Source organism: Heterodontus francisci, chromosome 8, assembly GCF_036365525.1.
Source record: "Heterodontus francisci isolate sHetFra1 chromosome 8, sHetFra1.hap1, whole genome shotgun sequence".
In the NCBI taxonomy this organism is placed as follows: domain Eukaryota; kingdom Metazoa; phylum Chordata; class Chondrichthyes; order Heterodontiformes; family Heterodontidae; genus Heterodontus; species Heterodontus francisci.
This window is the reverse complement of record NC_090378.1, coordinates 29,510,119-29,529,064: the sequence shown is the minus strand read 5'-3', so window position 1 is coordinate 29,529,064 and position 18,946 is coordinate 29,510,119. Positions and strand designations below refer to the sequence as shown.

Sequence of the window (18,946 nt, the reverse complement as noted above, 5' to 3'; positions counted from 1 at the left end):
CCGGTCCTTCTCCAGAGAGCAGAGACACTCTAACGAGCCTTGAGAGAGAGGAGGAGGCGCTGCGGTCCACATCTGGGGTCTCCCCTCAGGGCAATCAGAATGTGGACACCGGCTACTCAGCCCCTCTGCCAGTGAGTCCAGCTCCAGCAACCGTGATGCCAGAGGACAGCCCTGCACTGGTGCAAGAGGTCTTCAGACAGCCGGGGCACTCCAGGCCTCGACGCGCAGAGGATGACCACCGAAGTCATCCCAGGCCAAGGCACAGCCTGATCAGCAACCTGCCTCCATCCAGCTGCCAGTGCAGAGGTCACACCGCAAAGGAGCACCCGCAAACGTATTAAAAAGGCACCTCGACACGTATGGGTATTCACGGGTGAAACAAATAGGTCATATGCAGTTTAATTAAATGTGTTGTCCTGCCAAACATCAGCTTTTATTACCCAAATAACATCAGCCACCACGGGTGCAATAGTGCAAAGTTATACTGTCACTTCAAAAGACTAATGTGCTGAAAAAAAAAAGTACTTTAGAACATCAGACAATACAAGGAAAAGGGTCTCTTCCCATATCCCACATCACTGCATCAGGTATCTGAATATACAAGTTTGGTCTAACATAACTAATGGGATTACTGATGGCTGTAATTCTTGGTAAAGTGAAAAGCACTTCATTTAATTGAGGGGCAAGTAAAACAAAGCATGCAGCAACAGCTCTCACACACACATCACATCTTAAGCCTGACCGTACTGCCAAATGTAGGAAATATTCTTGCCATGCTCACATGCATGATGTGACACTGCACAGATGAAGTCACATGGGCAATGACTCAGTTAGCTGCTGCCAGTCATGCTGGAGAGATGGGCTTTACAGAGGCAGAAAACTTCAAGCGCGATGCATGACGGCGCTTTGTGCTATGAGGAAAATGCACGGAACTTCAGGGATTGTGGAACCACTCAGATATCAGTTGTTGCCTTGTCTCCCTTGCTCGCTGCTCGCCATATCGGCCCTCCATCACTGCTCTCTGTGCTCCCATGAGTGGTTGCTCTTCGGTAACCTCTCTGTCCTCATCGTCGGAGGATGTATCCTGCTCCCGTACCTCTTCATTCGGCAAGGCCTCCCCTCTCTAGACTGCAATGTTGTGCCCAACTCTGTCTGGTGCGTACTGTAGAGCTCCACCAGATTTATCGAGGTAGTGGAAGCACATCTTCAGCATAGCTATGGCCTGCTCGATGGAAGCTCGTGTGCAGAAGATTGGACAGAATATAAAAAACAGCAAAGAACGACGAAAAGAATAATGAGAAAAATCTGTTCAATTCCTCCGCCATTTACTTATTTTCCATTATTAACTCCCCAGACACTCTCTCTCTCTCTCGGGCCTACACTCACTTCATTTACTTTTTTTCTTTTTAAATATCTGAAGAAACTCTTACCATCCATTTTTATAATTCTAGCTAGCTTGCCCTCATACTTTAATTTTTCTATTATTCTTTTAGTCATTCTTTGCTTTTTTAAAAATATTCTGTCCAATCTTCTGACCTGCCGTTACTTTTTGCTGAATTGTACATTTTTTTCTTTCAATTTGATACGATCTTTAACTTCCTTAGTTAGCCATGGATGGTACGTCCTTCCCCTAGTCTTTCTTTCGCACTGGAATGTATCTTTGCTGAGTGTGTTATGACCAAAGTGGGAGGAGTGTACTGTTAATTCTGTCCCACTTCTCCACAGGTCACAGCATATTAATAAATTTTCCCATTTACCGAAACAGCCAATTAGATACTTTATTTGTCCCCAGAATAAAGCACACCAACCAGGTTTTTTTTAATCAACAATGAAATTAACGATTTATTATAAGACCCAAGTCTTAACCAATAATGAAGTAAATCCATATACGAATCGAGATATTAAAGCTCCTTATTTTTTCCCTAGCCCTCATGCACATGCATGCAAAAGCCAGTTAACTGGGAAAAAAGAGATTTCTGTTTACAGCTGTTCCTCTCCAGCCCTGAGCAGGTGTCCCGAATTCTGACACTGGGCAGGCAACACAGCCTACTGGACTCTCACTCTTGGCTGCAGAGAACGGTGTCCCCTACTACTACTACTACATTCCTATTTACTACCCCTCTTGAGTGACTTCCTCTATCATGGTGCCATGGCCAGTTTTCCCATCCACCCTGCAGCCCCCGCTCTCATCTATACAAGCTGAAAGAACCTCAAACTTGTTGGACAACTGCAAGGGCTGAGGCTCCCCCACTTCTGCCTTCTCAATCTCCTCATCTGCTTCACTCACAGTCATATTCTCCTGTCCCTGACCAAATTCTATGGGGTGTGACTGTCTTCTGGAACAAAGTGTCCAGGTAACTTGCCCCTTTCCTGATGCATCAGTGTCTGTAACTCAGCATGCAGCTCACTGACTGAGCAGAAGCTCCCTGAGCAATAGGCACTACAGACGTGGTTGCTGTGGATCACACTGGTTTGCTGGAAGTATAATCATACCTATAATAACAGCAGAAAGCTGACTGTAGAGGTCACATGAGGCACTCTTGTCCAGCCCAAAGACCCAAATAAGAAACTCCCCTCTTAGGAAGAGGGATTACAACAAAGTTTCACAAGAGAAAAGGATGTATTCTCCTTTAAATATTATTCACCATGTATTTATTCAATAATTACACAATTTTAGCTATTTTATATATTAAAAGCACCAAACTCTTAATAAAAGTACAGTAAATTTATTTTCTTCAAAAGGCAAGCAGCCTTTTTTGCCCTTTAAAATGAATGCAGATTAGTATCCTGAATTAAGGTTGATCCCGTTATCAGGCTATTAAAGAATTACTACATAATCAATGTTATTTAAGAAACGTTAGCCATTACCTTGAAAATGTATTTAAAAAAAGCAGAAACATTACCTGGGATACACATCGAAGGCAGATCATACTTATAGTGAGATGTTGCTGGATCTCTAAATGCGGTGCGTGACACGGCCACTACTGAGTGGTGGGTACTTGGGCAATGGCGTGTTACTGCCACAATATCTTCATCAACTTGATCCACATACACCTAAAAAGCACATCACTACATCTGAATATGGGTCTCTCATAAGCTTGGCACAATAGCTTTTCAATAGCAAGGAGAGGACACGAGAAGTCATTGGCGGATAGGATCAGGGAAAACCCTAAGGCTTTCTATAGGTATATCAGGAATAAAAGAATGACTAGAGTTAGATTAGGGCCAATCAAGGACAGTAGTGGGAAGTTGTGTGTGGAATCAGAGGAGATAGGGGAAGTGTTAAATGAATATTTTGCGTCAGTATTTACAGTAGAGGAAGAAAATGTTGTCGAGGAGAATACTGAGATTCAGGCTACTAGGCTAGATGGGATTGAGGTTCACAAAGAGGAGGTGTTAGCAATTTTGGAAAGTGTGAAAATAGATAAGTCCCCTGGGCCAGATGGGATTTATCCTAGGATTCCCTGGGAAGCTAGGGAGGAGATTGCAGAGCTTTTGTCCTTGATCTTTATGTCGTCATTGTCGACAGGAATAGTACCGGAAGACTGGAGGATAGCAAATGTTGTCCTTGTTCAAGAAGGGGAGTAGATAGAGACAGCCTTGGTAATTATAGACCTGTGAGCCTTACTTCGGTTGTGGGTAAAATGTTGGAAAAGGTTATAGGAGACAGGATTTATAATCATCTTGAAAAGAATAAGTTCATTAGCGATAGTCAGCACGGTTTTGTGACTGGTAGGTCGTGCCTCACAAACCTTATTGAGTTTTTTGAGAAGGTGACCAAACAGGTGGATGAGGGTAAAGGAGTGGATGTGGTGTACATGGATTTCAGTAAGGCGTTTGATAAGGTTCCCCATGGTAGGCTATTGCAGAAAATACGGATGTATGGGGTTGAAGGTGATTTAGAGCTTTGGATCAGAAATTGGCTAGCTGAAAGAAGACAGAGGGTGGTGGTTGATGGCAAATGTTCATTCTGGAGTTTAGTTACTAGTGGTGTACCGCAAGGATCTGTTTTGGGGCCACTGCTGTTTGTCATTTTTATAAATGACCTGGAAGAGGGTGTAGAAGGGTGGGTTAGTAAATTTGCGGATGACACTAAGGTCGGTGGAGTTGTGGATAGTGCCGAAGGATGTTGTAGGGTACAGAGGGACATAGATAGGCTGCAGAGCTGGGCTGAGAGATGGCAAATGGAGTTCAATGCGGAAAAGTGCGAGGTGATTCACTTTGGAAGGAGTAACAGGAATGCAGAGTACTGGGCTAATGGGAAGATTCTTGGTAGTGTAGATGAACAGAGAGATCTTGGTGTCCAGGTGCATAAATCCCTGAAGGTTGCTACCCAGGTTAATAGGGCTGTTAAGAAGGCATATGGTGTGTTAGCTTTTATTAGTAGGGGGATCGAGTTTCGGAGCCACGAGGTCATGCTGCAGCTGTACAAAACTCTGGTGAGACCGCACCTGGAGTATTGCGTGCAGTTCTGGTCACCGCATTATAGGAAGGATGTGGAAGCTTTGGAAAGGGTGCAGAGGAGATTTACTAGGATGTTGCCTGGTATGGAGGGAAGGTCTTACGAGGAAAGGCTGAGGGACTTGAGGTTGTTTTCGTTGGAGAGAAGGAGGAGGAGAGGTGACTTAATAAAGACATATAAGATAATCAGAGGGTTAGATAGGGTGGATAGTGAGAGTCTTTTTCCTCGGATGGTGATGGCAAACACGAGGGGACATAGCTTTAAGTTGAGGGGTGATAGATATAGGACAGATGTCAGAGGTAGTTTCTTTACTCAGAGTAGTAGGGGCGTGGAACGCCCTGCCTGCAGCAGTAGTAGACTCGCCAACTTTAAAGGGCATTTAAGTGGTCATTGGATAGACATATGGATGAAAATGGAATAGTGTAGGTCAGATGGTTTCACAGGTCGGCGCAACATTGAGGGCCGAAGGGCCTGTACTGCGCTGTAATGTTCTAATTCTAATTCATTCAAAAGGCCAAAATGAAGAAATCTGATTTAGAATCCTGTTTCTAAATTTAAGGAACAGAAAATTGCACTTTTCCCGCACCTGATAGAAAGAATTAGCTCCAAGCTCTCGGTGAAGTCTGTTAATTGCTTGTTTTCCTGCAATGATTCCACTTTGTTGATTAACCTCCCCTAGAAGTTCTGGACGTGCATTAGGATTATATTTAGGATACAGCCTCTCTTCTGAAACCACAGATATCTAATAACATACAAAAGCAGAGAACAGACACAGGTGAACATGAAGTATCGAAGGTGCATTATATTTTAAATGCTACAATCTAAGTTCAGGATTTCAATGATGATATTGCTGGGAGGAGTCACACAGCAAAGTGGGCTTTTAAGATCTAAATAATTAAAATTGCTGGTAAAGTCACAAAATACAGATATCTCTATACTTACGTAAAAAAAAGAACTTTTTTTTGATATTTAACACACTACGATTAGTGGAAATGTGTGTAAGCTTTTCAACAAATTTCAGAAGGAAACATCATGCATAGGTTCTGCCTACTTGTTTGTTAAAGCTCATCCTGAAAAACTAGGGCAAGTACAGAAAACTCAGATTTTGAACAAAGGTGTAAGTGTATTGTCTAAAAGACAATAAAAATTAGAATTACAAAATCAGTTGCCATTGATTTAACTTTTAAAATAAATGACACATTTTCAAGATCTAAATTCAAGTTCAAGTTTGAGAGTTTGCAATGGAAAAGGATTACTGGTGATGAATGACTAAACTAGTGGTCCACCACAAAAGTTCAAGTCTGTGTCCCATGGACTTCAAGAGATAAAAGGTTAAATGCAGGATAATAATCCTCATTACTGGGAAGATATAAATATGTACCTGTTTATTTTCCCACAATTCCATTACCCTTTAATAGAAATAAATGAATTAAGAATATTTTGCTTGGTGAGATGTTTAAGATTAAGAGAAAACCCCTAGAAAATTAATGCTCTGCAGCAACATTAAAAAATGCAAATATTTAAAACCTTCTGTACAAAATAACATCCTTCAAACAAACCTGATGGGGCACTAGGTAATCATAACCCATTGTGCTTCCTGAAGCACAACATGCCATAGAAACAATAGTTGAACTGGGAAGAGCATCATAAGCAGAACGACACTGTAAAAACAAAGGAAATTATCAAAATTAATAGACATTTTGATTCATGCAGAAACTCATACATGTACTTTGCATGTCAATTCTCAATTTATCTTTTCACTTTTTTTAAAAAACCATTGCTCTCCAACATTAAAAAGGAATGTATAGCAGTTTTAGCAAAGTAGTGAATTCCATATTAGAACAGCCCAATTTTAACTCATCAATATTTAGTGATCCCCATCACTTCTTACCCATATACAAGATTAAATGCTTAATAAATCTGAAGCATGCCATTTTTGGATGAAGGAAAATTACAGGACTCATCATCTCAAAAGACATGCAATTACACACAAATCCTGGTCAGGCAACAGGGCTGATGCCTGCAGTACAGATGTCCCTGCTAGAAGTACTAGTGAAATAGTTACTGAGTAAAAATGGACAATATTAAAGATTTATAAGCTAACCAGCTGAAACAGAGGAACTTAAACATTCAGATGCTACTTTATTGCAATGTACATGTGTTATAAAACATGTGTTTGACTCATGGGAATCACCATGGTAGTAGTATACAGGAGTTTTAATGGGCACACTGTACAAAAATATTCAGCTCTTTATAACTTAGGTACAGGCAAGCAGGAACATTTGTGTTCTTCAAACAAATTGTTTGTCGATGAACACTGACAATAAACATTAATGATGCTGTACCTGAATCAAGGACTCGTTATCATGGGTAACATCCATAAACAAGGCATGAGCAATTTTAGGTACTAGAGGCTTTACAGATGGCTGTGCAAAAGCTCCAACAGACAATCCTCCAAAACGGTAAACGAGTCTCCCCTCCTCATGGCTGTCACTGGCACTCATTGCCTCTGTAGCACATGACACAGGAAAAAAAGTGTGAAATTTCATCATAATATAGCACATACTCAATGTTTTGCTAAATGTTCCAAAAGAATGAGCATACTGTCCTCGTCACGAAGGTCATTGCTTAATATTAAAACTCAGACTGCAGACTAACTACAAACCTGAGAGGGTCGGAGTACTGCAGTCATTGGGAGGAAACTATGAATATTAGTATTAGACTAATTTAACAGGAAGACATTACATATAAACAAAGTTTCTGCAGTTGCCAAAATAAAGTCCTCTAATAAATTAAATGTGACTTAGTAAACTGGAGTGGATGGTGTCAGAGGGAAGAAAACTTGTGCAATTAGACAAAGTGACTCAGTGTTTAAATTGCAGTTCTCCACTCTACGGACAGTAAGTGACACCAAAATAAAGAAAAACCAAGGGTGTTGTGCATGGAACTCAATAGGTTTTTGAGGATGATTGAATTAGCTGAGGTTTAATAACTCAACTTAAATCCACCCATACAGCTAGCTTAATATACAAACCTAGAAAATGTCATTACCAAGTCCAAGGCAATTTGTTAAGGCACTGCAAAACTATCTACTGAACCAAGTTGTCAGATATATTAGAGGTCGTTGACAGGATACCCAGCCACCTTGGACACATTCCCAAAGGCTTCTCACCCATCAATTTAATTTTGACCTGGAATGTGTGCAATGCACTGGTGTCCTATCTTTCTACCCACTTGACTCTGGAGGGGGATAACAGCTGGAACAATAACCAGTCAGTCTTTGTGAAAACTTGCTGTACTTCATGGCACTGTTTTCTGCATTAAAGTGCCAGTAAATAAAGTGTTGACTAGCTGGTAACTTCCTCCATGGCAGGCAGTCAAACAGCACTGGCACCTTTTCCATGATCTGGATCAAAACTGAAGTGCTATTTAGTGAGAAACAGATGAGAAAAGTCTACAGTGCATTGGGACTCAAGAAGTAAGAGTTTTTGTTCTCAGACTGGTACCAATCCCAATGTGCACTACAGTAAAGCAGGACTGTCCTATAAACAAAACTGGCAGCTGCATCCAACATGAACCTGGGATCCAAATCACAGCCAATCTGCCTCTCCTTGAGTGACACCCATTTTCGTTCTTTCCTATTTCCAAGATATCCTGCTTTTTCTCTAGCTAACAAATTGCACTTGTACTTTTGTAACTTTAAATTTAAATCAATTTTGTAAAATTTGGTCTCTGTACAAGTCACTTAAAGCCTCCTGTCTAGGTAGTTTCCTTTCATGCTCACAGTAGCTCCTCAGGATTCAACTCCTTCCTGAGTCTTGCAGGCCTACCCAGTAACCTCACAAGTTAACCTTTCTCCCCCTGCTCTGAAGAACCACGCCCACCTAACCTGCCCCCACCACCACCCCCACACTCATGTAGAACTTTAGAAAAGAGTGATTCTTCTTTAAACTCCCCAGAGCACACCTCCACCAACTTCACCCCCAAACAGCTTATTTTGGGACCCTGGGCCCCAAAGCCCAACATCCTCCGAACTAGCTGACCACCCACAGGTGCAAACACCACTTGGGGGGCCGAATTTTACCAGCTACCCAATGTAGAGGGTCGTGGCCGGGGCAGAAAATATTTCCGGGAAAGGCCCACAATGGGCCTCAACACTGGGAAGGGCCTGCCCCATTTTACTGGCAGCGGCGAGGCCTCGGGGCGGCCCTCACACCGCTCGGCGGTGGAGCCTTCATTTAAATAACTTTTATTCAATGCGTAAGCACTTACCTTGCGCTGACGGCCGTCCCATGCTGATATTCCAGCCAGTGGACGGAACTCGCACGCCTTCGGATCTCTGTTCGGAGATGTGAGATATGACACTGGTGGAGAGGGGGACAGGAGTGAAATTTTCCCGGTAAGGTGGGTGGGTGGGGGCGCGGTGGTGCAGCGGCAACAACAAGCATGATTGGTTGAGGGCATGGTGGGAAGGGAGTTGAAGGAAAGAAAATTCCCGGGGGGGAGGTCATGATCAAAAATTTAATTTTGGTGGTGGGGGGGGGATGTTGGTGGTATAGGACAAATGATAAAATGATTATTCATTGGGGATGGGGGGGGGGGTGGGAGAGGGGATTGGTAGTGTTAGCGAAATTTCATTTCAATTTTTTGACAAACCTGTCGCTTTAAACATTTAAACAGCCCTGAAGGACTTGAAGCCTTTTAAAAATGGCGGCAACGCCTGCGCGCTGGTGCCAGATGCCACTGCCGGGGAAAGTGCGCCTGCCCCCTCTACATCATCAGGGGCGGGTGGTCCGCCCCTTCCTTGTTAATGAGCCACTGTCTCACGCATGTGCCACACATCTTTAGAAGCTTTCAGCCCGGGTTCTTTTCTTCCCTGTTTGGGTCCTGATCCTTGACCAGCCACTCATCACACCCTTCTCTCTCCTTTCCCTGCCACCCCTCCCATCACCCTCCCCCATCAATGATGTTCTTCTTCTCTCCTCCTACTCTTCCTCCCTTTCTTCTCCTCCTGCCCCTCACTTCACAGATTTGCCTCCTGCCCAACCTCCTCCCTACTACCTACTCCTGTCCTCTAGTTCTTCTTGACCCAACTAGTTCCCTTGGTCTTGACACCCTGTGTGAAACACTATAGCAGATAACCTCAAACAGTAAACTGATATGCATATATAATGCAAAATCTCCTCTTAGGAAGCAAATTAATCAACTGAAAATTCAGTAGTGTTTAACAGATGGTTGCATACAATGACACCACTATGTCCACCCAGATGATTGGGAAATATTTAGGCTTCATTAACAGATAGCTGTTTCTGTAATAAATGCATTACACAACTCAAGTACACAATGCTTATAAAAAATAATCCATCACCATATTAGTACACTATATTCAGAAAACTATCATGCCTACCTCGTATTAAGGAACTTATGCCCAGTTTAGTCACAAAGACATTATCCATCTCCTCACTTCCAGTGAACAGTTCTGCCACTACATACAAATTAGGTCGTATTCTTCTGGCAGTGTCCAGCATGTACTGCAGGTGAGAAATCAAGAGTCAAGGAAAGGGGATAAAGAGATAGGAAGCAAGGCAAAAATAAAAAAAAAAGACTAGGAAAAAGGTGAGATCAAGATGAAAGGCATGTAGAAAAATTAAAAATTTGGCAAAACGGAAAAAGAAATTGCCAGGTTAGTGGGACGTTGGAGAAATGGAAAGAAAAGTGTTAGAAGAGAACAAACGGCAAAGTTAAATAAATCTCACATGTAAAATGGAAAGTACAAGAAATTGTAAGCCAGAAATAGAATGATGGGAAGAAAAAAAGAACAATTTTAGTTATATGCTCTTTAAGGTTATTTCACATTTTCTGAAGTCAGGACTCTTCAAGTACCTCGAACGAGCCTGCTAATTTCCAGATGGTTGACAAAAATATTGTCACCGTACTCACTGCCTGTGAAGAGCTTTGCTGTCATGTGTATGTTTGGCCTGACTGATGTAGGCACCATCAGCATCTCCGAAAGATAATACATCGATAAATTTCGTACAAAAACAGCTTTTTATAACTGTGAACATCAAAGTGATCAAAGTAAAACCATGGTACCCCTCAGCCAACTAAATTAATGTATTAGGAACTCAAGGAAAACGTGAAATAATTTACTTTCAAATTGTAGTTTAGTCCCTGTAACTTTAAAAAAAATGTAGGCAAAAATAGGCGATAAAATTTTGCAACTGTGCACACATATTGCAAGTCAATATTACTAAAATTGCAATAAAAAATGAAAACTATATAGTGTTCTTAGCAGTTTTTTTGAAGTGTCAGCAATATTTTATTTTAGAAATGAAAAAGCTTGCAATCAGCTTCTCCAAAAATAAGTGATCAGTTTAGTTAGGATGAATGCCAGAACTGGCGTGCAGTTGTCACTAAACCTGACAACTTGAGAGAATGGGATTACAAGATGCAGCTCCAATTCTACAGGTATTCAATGGATAAATCCTTTTCTAATTTTGACTTGCTTTCATCATCCGGCTCAGTAACGCCAATTGGCGAGTGCACAATTTAACTTTAAATCACAGGGCTGAATTTTAGGAGTGCGCTGCAGTTTGTGGTGGCGCACTCTGATGGCGGCATGCATCCCACGCGGATGCGCCGTCCCTGAGCCCCCGCACTGATTTAAATCGAGGGGACCGTGCAGCCATCCCCGATGATGCAGAGGGGGCAGCCACCGCGTCCCCGGGAACGGCGCCTGGCACCATTGCGCAGCAGCCATCACCATTTTTAAAAGGCTTTAAGCCCTTAGAGGTCATTTTAATTTTTAAAGCTAAAGGAGTCGGAATTTTTATTTAACAAGATAAATATGGAGGCCCTTCCCCAACCCTCGCCCGCCCCATGGTCATTTCAATGCCTGTAATGACCTACACTTCTCTTTCCTTACCCGAACTTTCCCCCCACAACCTTCTAACTTCTGCCCTTCAACCCCTTCCCACCATCCCTGCATCCAATAAAAAGTGATTTCCCCGCTCCCCGACCCCTCCCACTCTGAAAATTTTATTCCTCCCCCTCCCCACCAGATTCTTGCCTCAGAGCTCCATACGTAGTTCCGAAGGCATGCAAAGGCCGTAAAATTGGCGTGGGATGGCTGCCGCCTGCAGGCAAGTTTATTTGCATCTCATTTAGTATAATTTGCATATGAAGGGCCTGCCGCCAGGCACTGGGGGTGCCGCACCGAGGTCCCCCGTCGCTGGTAAATATGCAGCGGGCCCTTCTCGCCATCGCGCATCAAGGAGAGACTGTCCCCACAGAATTTTACCGGCCCCCACGCAACACCATGCGGCACGAGGGGCCGATAAAATTCAGCCCATAGAATCACACAACACAAAAGGCAGCCATTTGGCTCATTTCTTTAGGAGAGCTATCCAATTAGTCCGAACATTCCTGCCCTTTTCCATAGCCCCGCAAATTTCTCCAATTACCTTTTGAATAAAAAGTATGGATGGCAACACATACTGTAGCCTTATCAGAGTTTTACTTCAGTACAGAAATCAAACCAGAATACTTGTGTCAAGGGCAAGCATGTCAAGTCATCAACCAAACTGTGCTCACATTTTCATCAAGGCAGAAACTAATAATTTCCATTTGCAGTATTGCCCATTGCTTAATCTGCTATAATTTATTTGAGATGATCTCTTAAATTCTCATCAACATTTGCAACAGTTTTGTTTTATACCTCTGAATTAAAGTTTTGCCCAGCAACAGTAAATTCCTAATCCAAAATAAGACTTTAAACATTACTGTACTTGCTTTATGACAACTTTAAAATGACAGGTTAAGTTTTTTCCCACACTATTAATAAATGGATAGAATGTCAATGCAATAACTGGTCTAATTCAGCAACATGAGCAAGTTAGACCAGGGTAAATTATAACCCCAATTCTACTATGGAAACTATTTAAGTACTGCAAAATCTGGTCATATCACTGTAGTTACATATTGCAAAAAAAACCCACACCTTTAATGCAGGGGTGTTGAACCTGCAGTTGCAAGGCCATATACAATCTCCTAGCCTTGGTAATCCAACCCTTGACATCCAGGGAGACTCTGTCCTTTGTGCATTTATGTGCCGTATGTTTTAGGCCTGGAAGCTTAGACATGGTCGCTTTTAAGCACTGTTGTCTCATTTTGCTAAGCCCTCAGTTATAACACCAGGATCTGTTGGTTTCAGCAGCTTCAGATATATGTACAATAATGCGAACATGGATTTAAACTTTACATGAGGCTCCCAAGGGTTTGTGTTAAGCATCTATCGGACCCACCATCGTAGGCACCTGTGCAACTAAAGACAACAAAAACTTGGACACCTTTGCTTTAAAGAAGCAAAATGAATTGGGTGATATAGCACAATGTAAATGAAACTGTTCTGACCGTACAGAATGGGCTAGTTTTGTAGTTGGAAAGCCACCTTGTAAAAACCCTGGAGGGTACCCTGACTAAGATAGATGGTGCAGGGCCAGTATGTGCATATTGGCAATTGAAAATAAATTCTATTCCAAATTAAAGCTGGAAACATCTTTAAATGAGATCTACCATTCATAACATGCATGTTCAAACAGTTCCTAAAAAACCTAATGGCCAGGAGAAAATTTTAGGTGTACCTCAGCGACACGAATAGGTGTTGAATGACAGTTGTCTAACCGCACCCCATGGAAGATTTTGGCTGTTATTTCTGTATACTTCTGCATATGCGCCCAAAGATAAGGGCAGTCTTCTGGCTTTTTTCCATATCGCAGTTTAACACTATCACCCCAGCAAATCAATTCTCTTCTTAGGTAGACATTAGAACCTATGATAACAAAACCCAATTTGTTAAAATATATAGTAATAAGACCCATTTGTAAACACTTCAAAAACAAATGCCATTATCAAATTCTATAAAAGAAATATCGCAATGGTAAAGATTGGATAACATAATACAAGAACGTTTAGGACTGTGAAACAGGAAAAGACTATTAGGCTAAATGCGCCCATTTCTTCATAGAATAATAGAATGTTTGCAGCACAGAAGGTGGCCATTCGGCCTGCTGAGCCTATGCCAGCTCTCTGCAAGAGCAATTTAACCAGTCCCACTCCCCTGCTCTTTCTCCATAGCCTGCAAATTTTTCACCAGATTATCGACCAATTATCTTTTGAAAACCACAATTGAATCTACCTCCACCACACTCTCGGGCAGTGCATTCCAGATCCTAACCACTCGCTGCATAAAAATGTTTTTCCTCATGTTGCTTTCGATTGTTTTGCCAATCACTTTAAATCTGTGTGTTCTGGTTCTTGACTCTTCCGCCAATGGGAATAGTTTCTCTCTATCTACTCTGTTTAGACCCCTTGTGATTTTGAACACCTCTATGAAATCTCCTCTCAACCTTCCCATCTCTAAGGACAGCAGGCCTAGCTTCTCCAATCTATCCACATAACTGAAGTCCCTCATCCCTGGAAGCATTCTCAGAAATCTTTTCTGCACCCTCTCCAAATCCTTCACATCCTTCCTAAAGTGTGGTACCCAGAATTAGACATAATACTTCAGCTAAGGCTAAACCAGCATTTTATAAAAGGTTCAGCATAATTTCCATGTTTCTGTACGCTAAGCCTCTATTTATAAAGTTCAGGATCCCTCATGTCTTATTAGCTGCTTTCACAACCTACTCTGCCACCTTCAAAGATTTGTGCACATTAACCCCCAAGTTTCTCTGCATCTGCACCCCTCTTGAATTGAACCCCTTACTTTATATTGCCTCTCCTCATTCTTCCTACCAAAATGTAGCACTTCACACTTCTCTGCATTAAATTTCATCTGCTTGTGGAATAAATACATCATACTATTTCATTAACATAGAACAACCTGAAGGATATAAAGTAAACCTCGTTGCTTGACTGGGAGCCAATGTAGGTCAGCAGGATTTAATGAGATATTATAAAGTGACAAGTTAAAAGACATTTAAGAGTATTTTCTAAAGCAACCATTTAGCTTATTTTTAGTCATGTGAAACATTTCTTAATGAAATTGGATAACAAAGTCTAATTTGAACAACTAGGTTTTACATCACACTCTACTTAAGCAATCACCTTTCTCCAAGGGTAGGCAGGTCATAAGATAGGCTTTTTAATTTAGACTACCCATCTTCAATTAAACTACTGTGTGAATTCAAATTAAACAACTTATCTTTGTATAACGCCATTAACGTAATAAAACGTCCTAAGGCACTTCACAGGAGTGTTAGAAAACAAAGTACGACACCAAGCCTCAAAAGATATTAAGTCAGATGACCAAAAGCTTGGTCCAAGAGATAGGTTTTAAGGAGTATCTTAGAACGAGGAAAGTGAGGTGCAGGGTAGGTATTCCAGAGCTTGGGGGCCTAGGTAACTGAAGGCGTGGCCACCAATGATGGAGCAATTAAAATCAGGGATGCATAAGAATTAGATGTGTGCAAATATCTTGGAGGGTTGTGGGGCTGGAGGAGATTACAGAGATCGGGAGGGCAACGCCACGAAGGGATTTGAAAACAAGGTTGAGAATTTTAAAATCAAGACATTGCTTGACCGGGAGCTAATGTAGGTCGATGAGCACAGCAATGATAGGGGAACAGGACTTGGTACAATTTAAGACACGGGTAGAGTTTTGGATGACCTCAAGTTTATGCAGAGCGGAATGCGAGAGACCAGCCAGCAGTGCATTGGAATAGCCAATTCTAGAGGTAACAAAGGCATGAATGAGGAGGGCTTCAGCAGCAGATGAGTTGAAACGGGGCGAAGTTACAGAGGTGGAAATAGGCAGTCTTAGTGATGGCATGAATGAAAGATCAGAAGCTCATCTAGGCATCAAATGTGACACCAAGGTTGTGAAAAGACTGGCTTAATCTCAGACTGTTGCCAGGGAGAGGAATGGAGTCAGTAGCTAGGGAACAGAGTTTGGAGCGGGGACCGAAAACAATAGTTTCGGTCTTCCCAATATTTAATTGGAGGAAATTTCTGCTTATCCAGTATTGGATGTCAGATAAGCAGTCTGATAACTTAGCAACAGTGGAAGCGTCATGAGAAGTGGTGGCGAGGTAGAGCTGAATGGTGTCAGCACATGTGTGAAAACTAATGTTGTGCTTTTGGATGATGTCGCCTAGCGGCTGCATATAGATTAGCAATAGGAGACGGCCAAGGATAGAACGTTGGGGGGGACACCACAGATAACGGTGCAGGAGCAGTAAGAGAAGCCATTGCAGGCGATTTTCTGGCTACGATTAGACAGATAAGAATGGCAACAGGCTGGATGACAGTGGAGAGGTGCTGGAGGAGGATGGTGTGGTCCTTTTCTTTTATTCATTTCATGGGATGTGGGGGTCGCTGGCCAGACCAGCGTTTATTACCCATTCCTAGTTGCCCTTGAGAAGGTGGTGAAGAGCTTCCTTCTTGAACCGCTGCAGTCCATGTGGGGTAGGTACTCCCACAGTGCTATTAGGAAGGGAGTTCCTGGATTTTGACCCAGTGACAGTGAAGGAACGACGATATAGTCCCAAATCAGGATGGTGTGTGGCTTGGAGGGGAACTTGCAGGTGGTCGTGTTCCCATATATCTGCTGCCCTTGTCCTTCCAGGTGGTCGAGGTCACGGGTTTGGAAGGTGCTGCCCGAGTAGCCTTGGTCCTTTGCTGCAGTGTATCTTGTAGATGGTATACACTGCTGCCACTGCGTCGGTGGAGGAGGGAGTGAATGTTTGTGGATGGGGTGCCAATCAAGCAGGCTGCTTTGTCTTGGATGGTGTCGAGCTTCTTGAGTGTTGTTGGAGCTGCACCCATCCAGCCAAGTGGAGAGTATTCCATCACACTCCTGACTTATGTCTTGTACATGGTGGACAGGCTTCGGGGAGTCAGGTGGTGAGTTACTCGCCGCAGAATTCCCAGCCTCTGACCTGCTCTTGTAGCCACGGTATTTATATGGCTACGTCAGTTCAGCTTCTGGTCAATGGCAACCCCCAGAATGTTGATAGTGGGGGATTCAGCGATCGTAATGCCGTTGAATATCAAGGGTCAACTGGCTGAGAAGGACAAGGAGGGAAAATTTACCTTTGTCAGTCACATAGGGTGTCATTTATGACTTTGACAAGAGGAGTTTTGGTAATGTAGCGGAAACACAATTGGAGGGACTCAGACATGGATGTCTGGAAAGATGACAACAGATTTGGGAGGCGACAACACTTTCAAGGACTCGAGAGAGGAAAGGGAGGTTGGAGATGGTACAGAAGTCTGCAAGAACAGTGTGGGTCAAGGGTTGGTTTTTTGAGAAGGGTACTGTTATGAAGATGCTTCTATATTTTTTGTTTTTTTGAGGACATTTAAATTGTGGAGATGGATTTATTGGAAGGCTGAAGATTTCACAAATGCAGGACTTAGTTTTGTTGTGGACAGTTCACTGAAAGCACACTGGATGTTGTATGAAAACAACCTTTTCTGGAAATCATGTGCTTTAAGCTCAACAAACAACAGAAACTTGGTGACCTGGGGAAGATGTTTACAGAGAAGCCATATGTCAAGGTTTATGGAGGTTGACTTTCTGTTTGTGGCTTTGCTTCTGAGATATTGTTTTTGTTCAGTTGGGGTGTGAACTATTTTGAAGACAGTTGGTAATTTGCCTGCCAAGGAAAAAGAAACCCCAGCTCATTTTGCCTGAACCTCTCTAAGAGGCCCCGAGAAGGCCAGTGTCTCAGCTCTTCTTTCCACCTGTCTTAGGGAAAACCCTGCGATTCAAGTGTGTGTTGGCTGAAACTTCTGATGCCACATGACCTGGAAAGCCTATCAGATGATTTCTTCAAGAATTAGCAAGTATTTGGCCAAAGTCTTCTTTTATGTCTTTTTTTCCAACAGTCCTCTACAGAGAGAATTTCTGTATTTTTTCAGAGTGTGTGTGTGTGTGTTTGTTTGTTTTCGGGGCGGGGGGGGGGGTAATTTAAAAAGGGAACTTTCACATTTCAATCTGTGTGTTAATGCTTTGCTTCGTTACTGGATAAGTCTTGTTTGATAATAAACTGATCATTTTGTTGGTGTACTTTATTCGGGGATAAAGAGTAGAGTATATGATTGACCAAATTGGTAACTGGCTAAACACTTTAAAAAAATATATGTTGTGACCTGCGGAGAAGTGGGACTGGAAAAGACAGTGCACTCCTCCCACCTTGGTCATAACAGTACCAATTACCAATTATTAATTAAAGCAAAATTTAAAGGTAAGAAAATCTTTTACTATATCGGAATAATAATCTGCAAAGACAGAAATGCCATCTATTGAAACAGTTTTGGTCAGGACAAGACAAATTTCTTCAGCAGCTTCGGGTTGGGGGGGGGTTTAAGCACTTTGGCAATTGCAGACAATAAATATAGTACAGCATTTCAAATGAATGTGTAAAGCATTGTGACTGCAAGTAGAATTATAGAATCAGAATGGTTAGAGCACAGGAGGCCATTCAGCCTGTCATGTTCATGCAGGCTCTCTGCAAAGTAACTCAGCTAGTCCCACTTTCATGCCCTTTCCCCAGAGTCCTGCAAACATTTTTCTCTTCAGGTGCTTATCCCTTTCGAAGGCCACGATTAAATCTGCCTTCACCACACACTCAGGCAATGTATTTCAGTGCCTAACTACAATTGCATAAAAAACTTCTTCCTCATGTCACGTTTGTTATTTTTTTACCAATCACCTTAAATCAGTGTCCCCAGGTTCTCGACCCTGCCACCAATGTTTCATTTTGCCTTTCCTAACTAACGCAGACTTTGATCAGACAGTAAGTTATCGTGTAGGAATCATATAAAAAGATGTAGTCAGTGTCAGCAATATGACATTGAAATAACAGAAGAAAAACAGGGTTTAAACTGGTAAAAGGCAAATTTAGGACCTATGTTCGGAAGTCCTCCTTCCCACTGAATTAAGAATGTTGCCTTGCAGTTCTTCATTGCACAGAGTGATCAACACAGTAGAGTCCTGAAAGCAAAAACCTTGGAACTATTTAAAGGACGCCTTCTTGGAAATAATTATAGGGTCTTTCTGGGTGCATAAACTAAAACAGGTCAAATGACATTCCTTATGCAAATTTACCTTGAGACCAAATTCCTCATTGATTTTTAACCTCTTTTCCCCAATTGCTGTTTCTTTAACAAAATGCTTTTGTTTCAGTATAGTGAAATTATCCATGTTGATGTAAATACTAATAATTCACCTGGCTCAGCAAAGTTTCTTAGAGGATCATCACCCATCACCCAGCCATTATGGGCCATGAAATAGACAGCTTTTTCTGGCTGATGCATCATTGGCTCTTCCTGTTCCAAAGACATTTCTTCAAAATCATACGTGAAGTATCTACATGCAAAGCATATAATTTTTAAAAAGGTTACAGTTGGTAGCTGGAGTCAAATGATCAGACTGAATATCTATGAAAACAGGCACTACCTGTTTGACTTAATATACTG

At 42.1% G+C, this 18,946-nt stretch overlaps 1 protein-coding gene across 5 annotated transcripts in view; it reads right to left on the bottom strand.

The window, feature by feature from the left end:
- Positions 1–18,946, bottom strand: part of agla (amylo-alpha-1, 6-glucosidase, 4-alpha-glucanotransferase a) — a 124,390-nt gene that overhangs the window by 65,591 nt on the left and 39,853 nt on the right. For all 5 annotated transcript variants that reach the window (XM_068036876.1, XM_068036875.1, XM_068036879.1 and 2 more), the window contains exons 11-17: positions 18,697–18,836; positions 13,105–13,292; positions 9,870–9,993; positions 6,808–6,971; positions 6,022–6,123; positions 5,049–5,204; positions 2,904–3,054 (exon numbers count right to left, since the gene is read on the bottom strand). In XM_068036876.1, the coding sequence (XP_067892977.1) occupies positions 2,904–3,054; positions 5,049–5,204; positions 6,022–6,123; positions 6,808–6,971; positions 9,870–9,993; positions 13,105–13,292; positions 18,697–18,836 (1,025 nt within the window). The remainder of the gene's footprint in view (positions 1–2,903; positions 3,055–5,048; positions 5,205–6,021; positions 6,124–6,807; positions 6,972–9,869; positions 9,994–13,104; positions 13,293–18,696; positions 18,837–18,946) is intronic.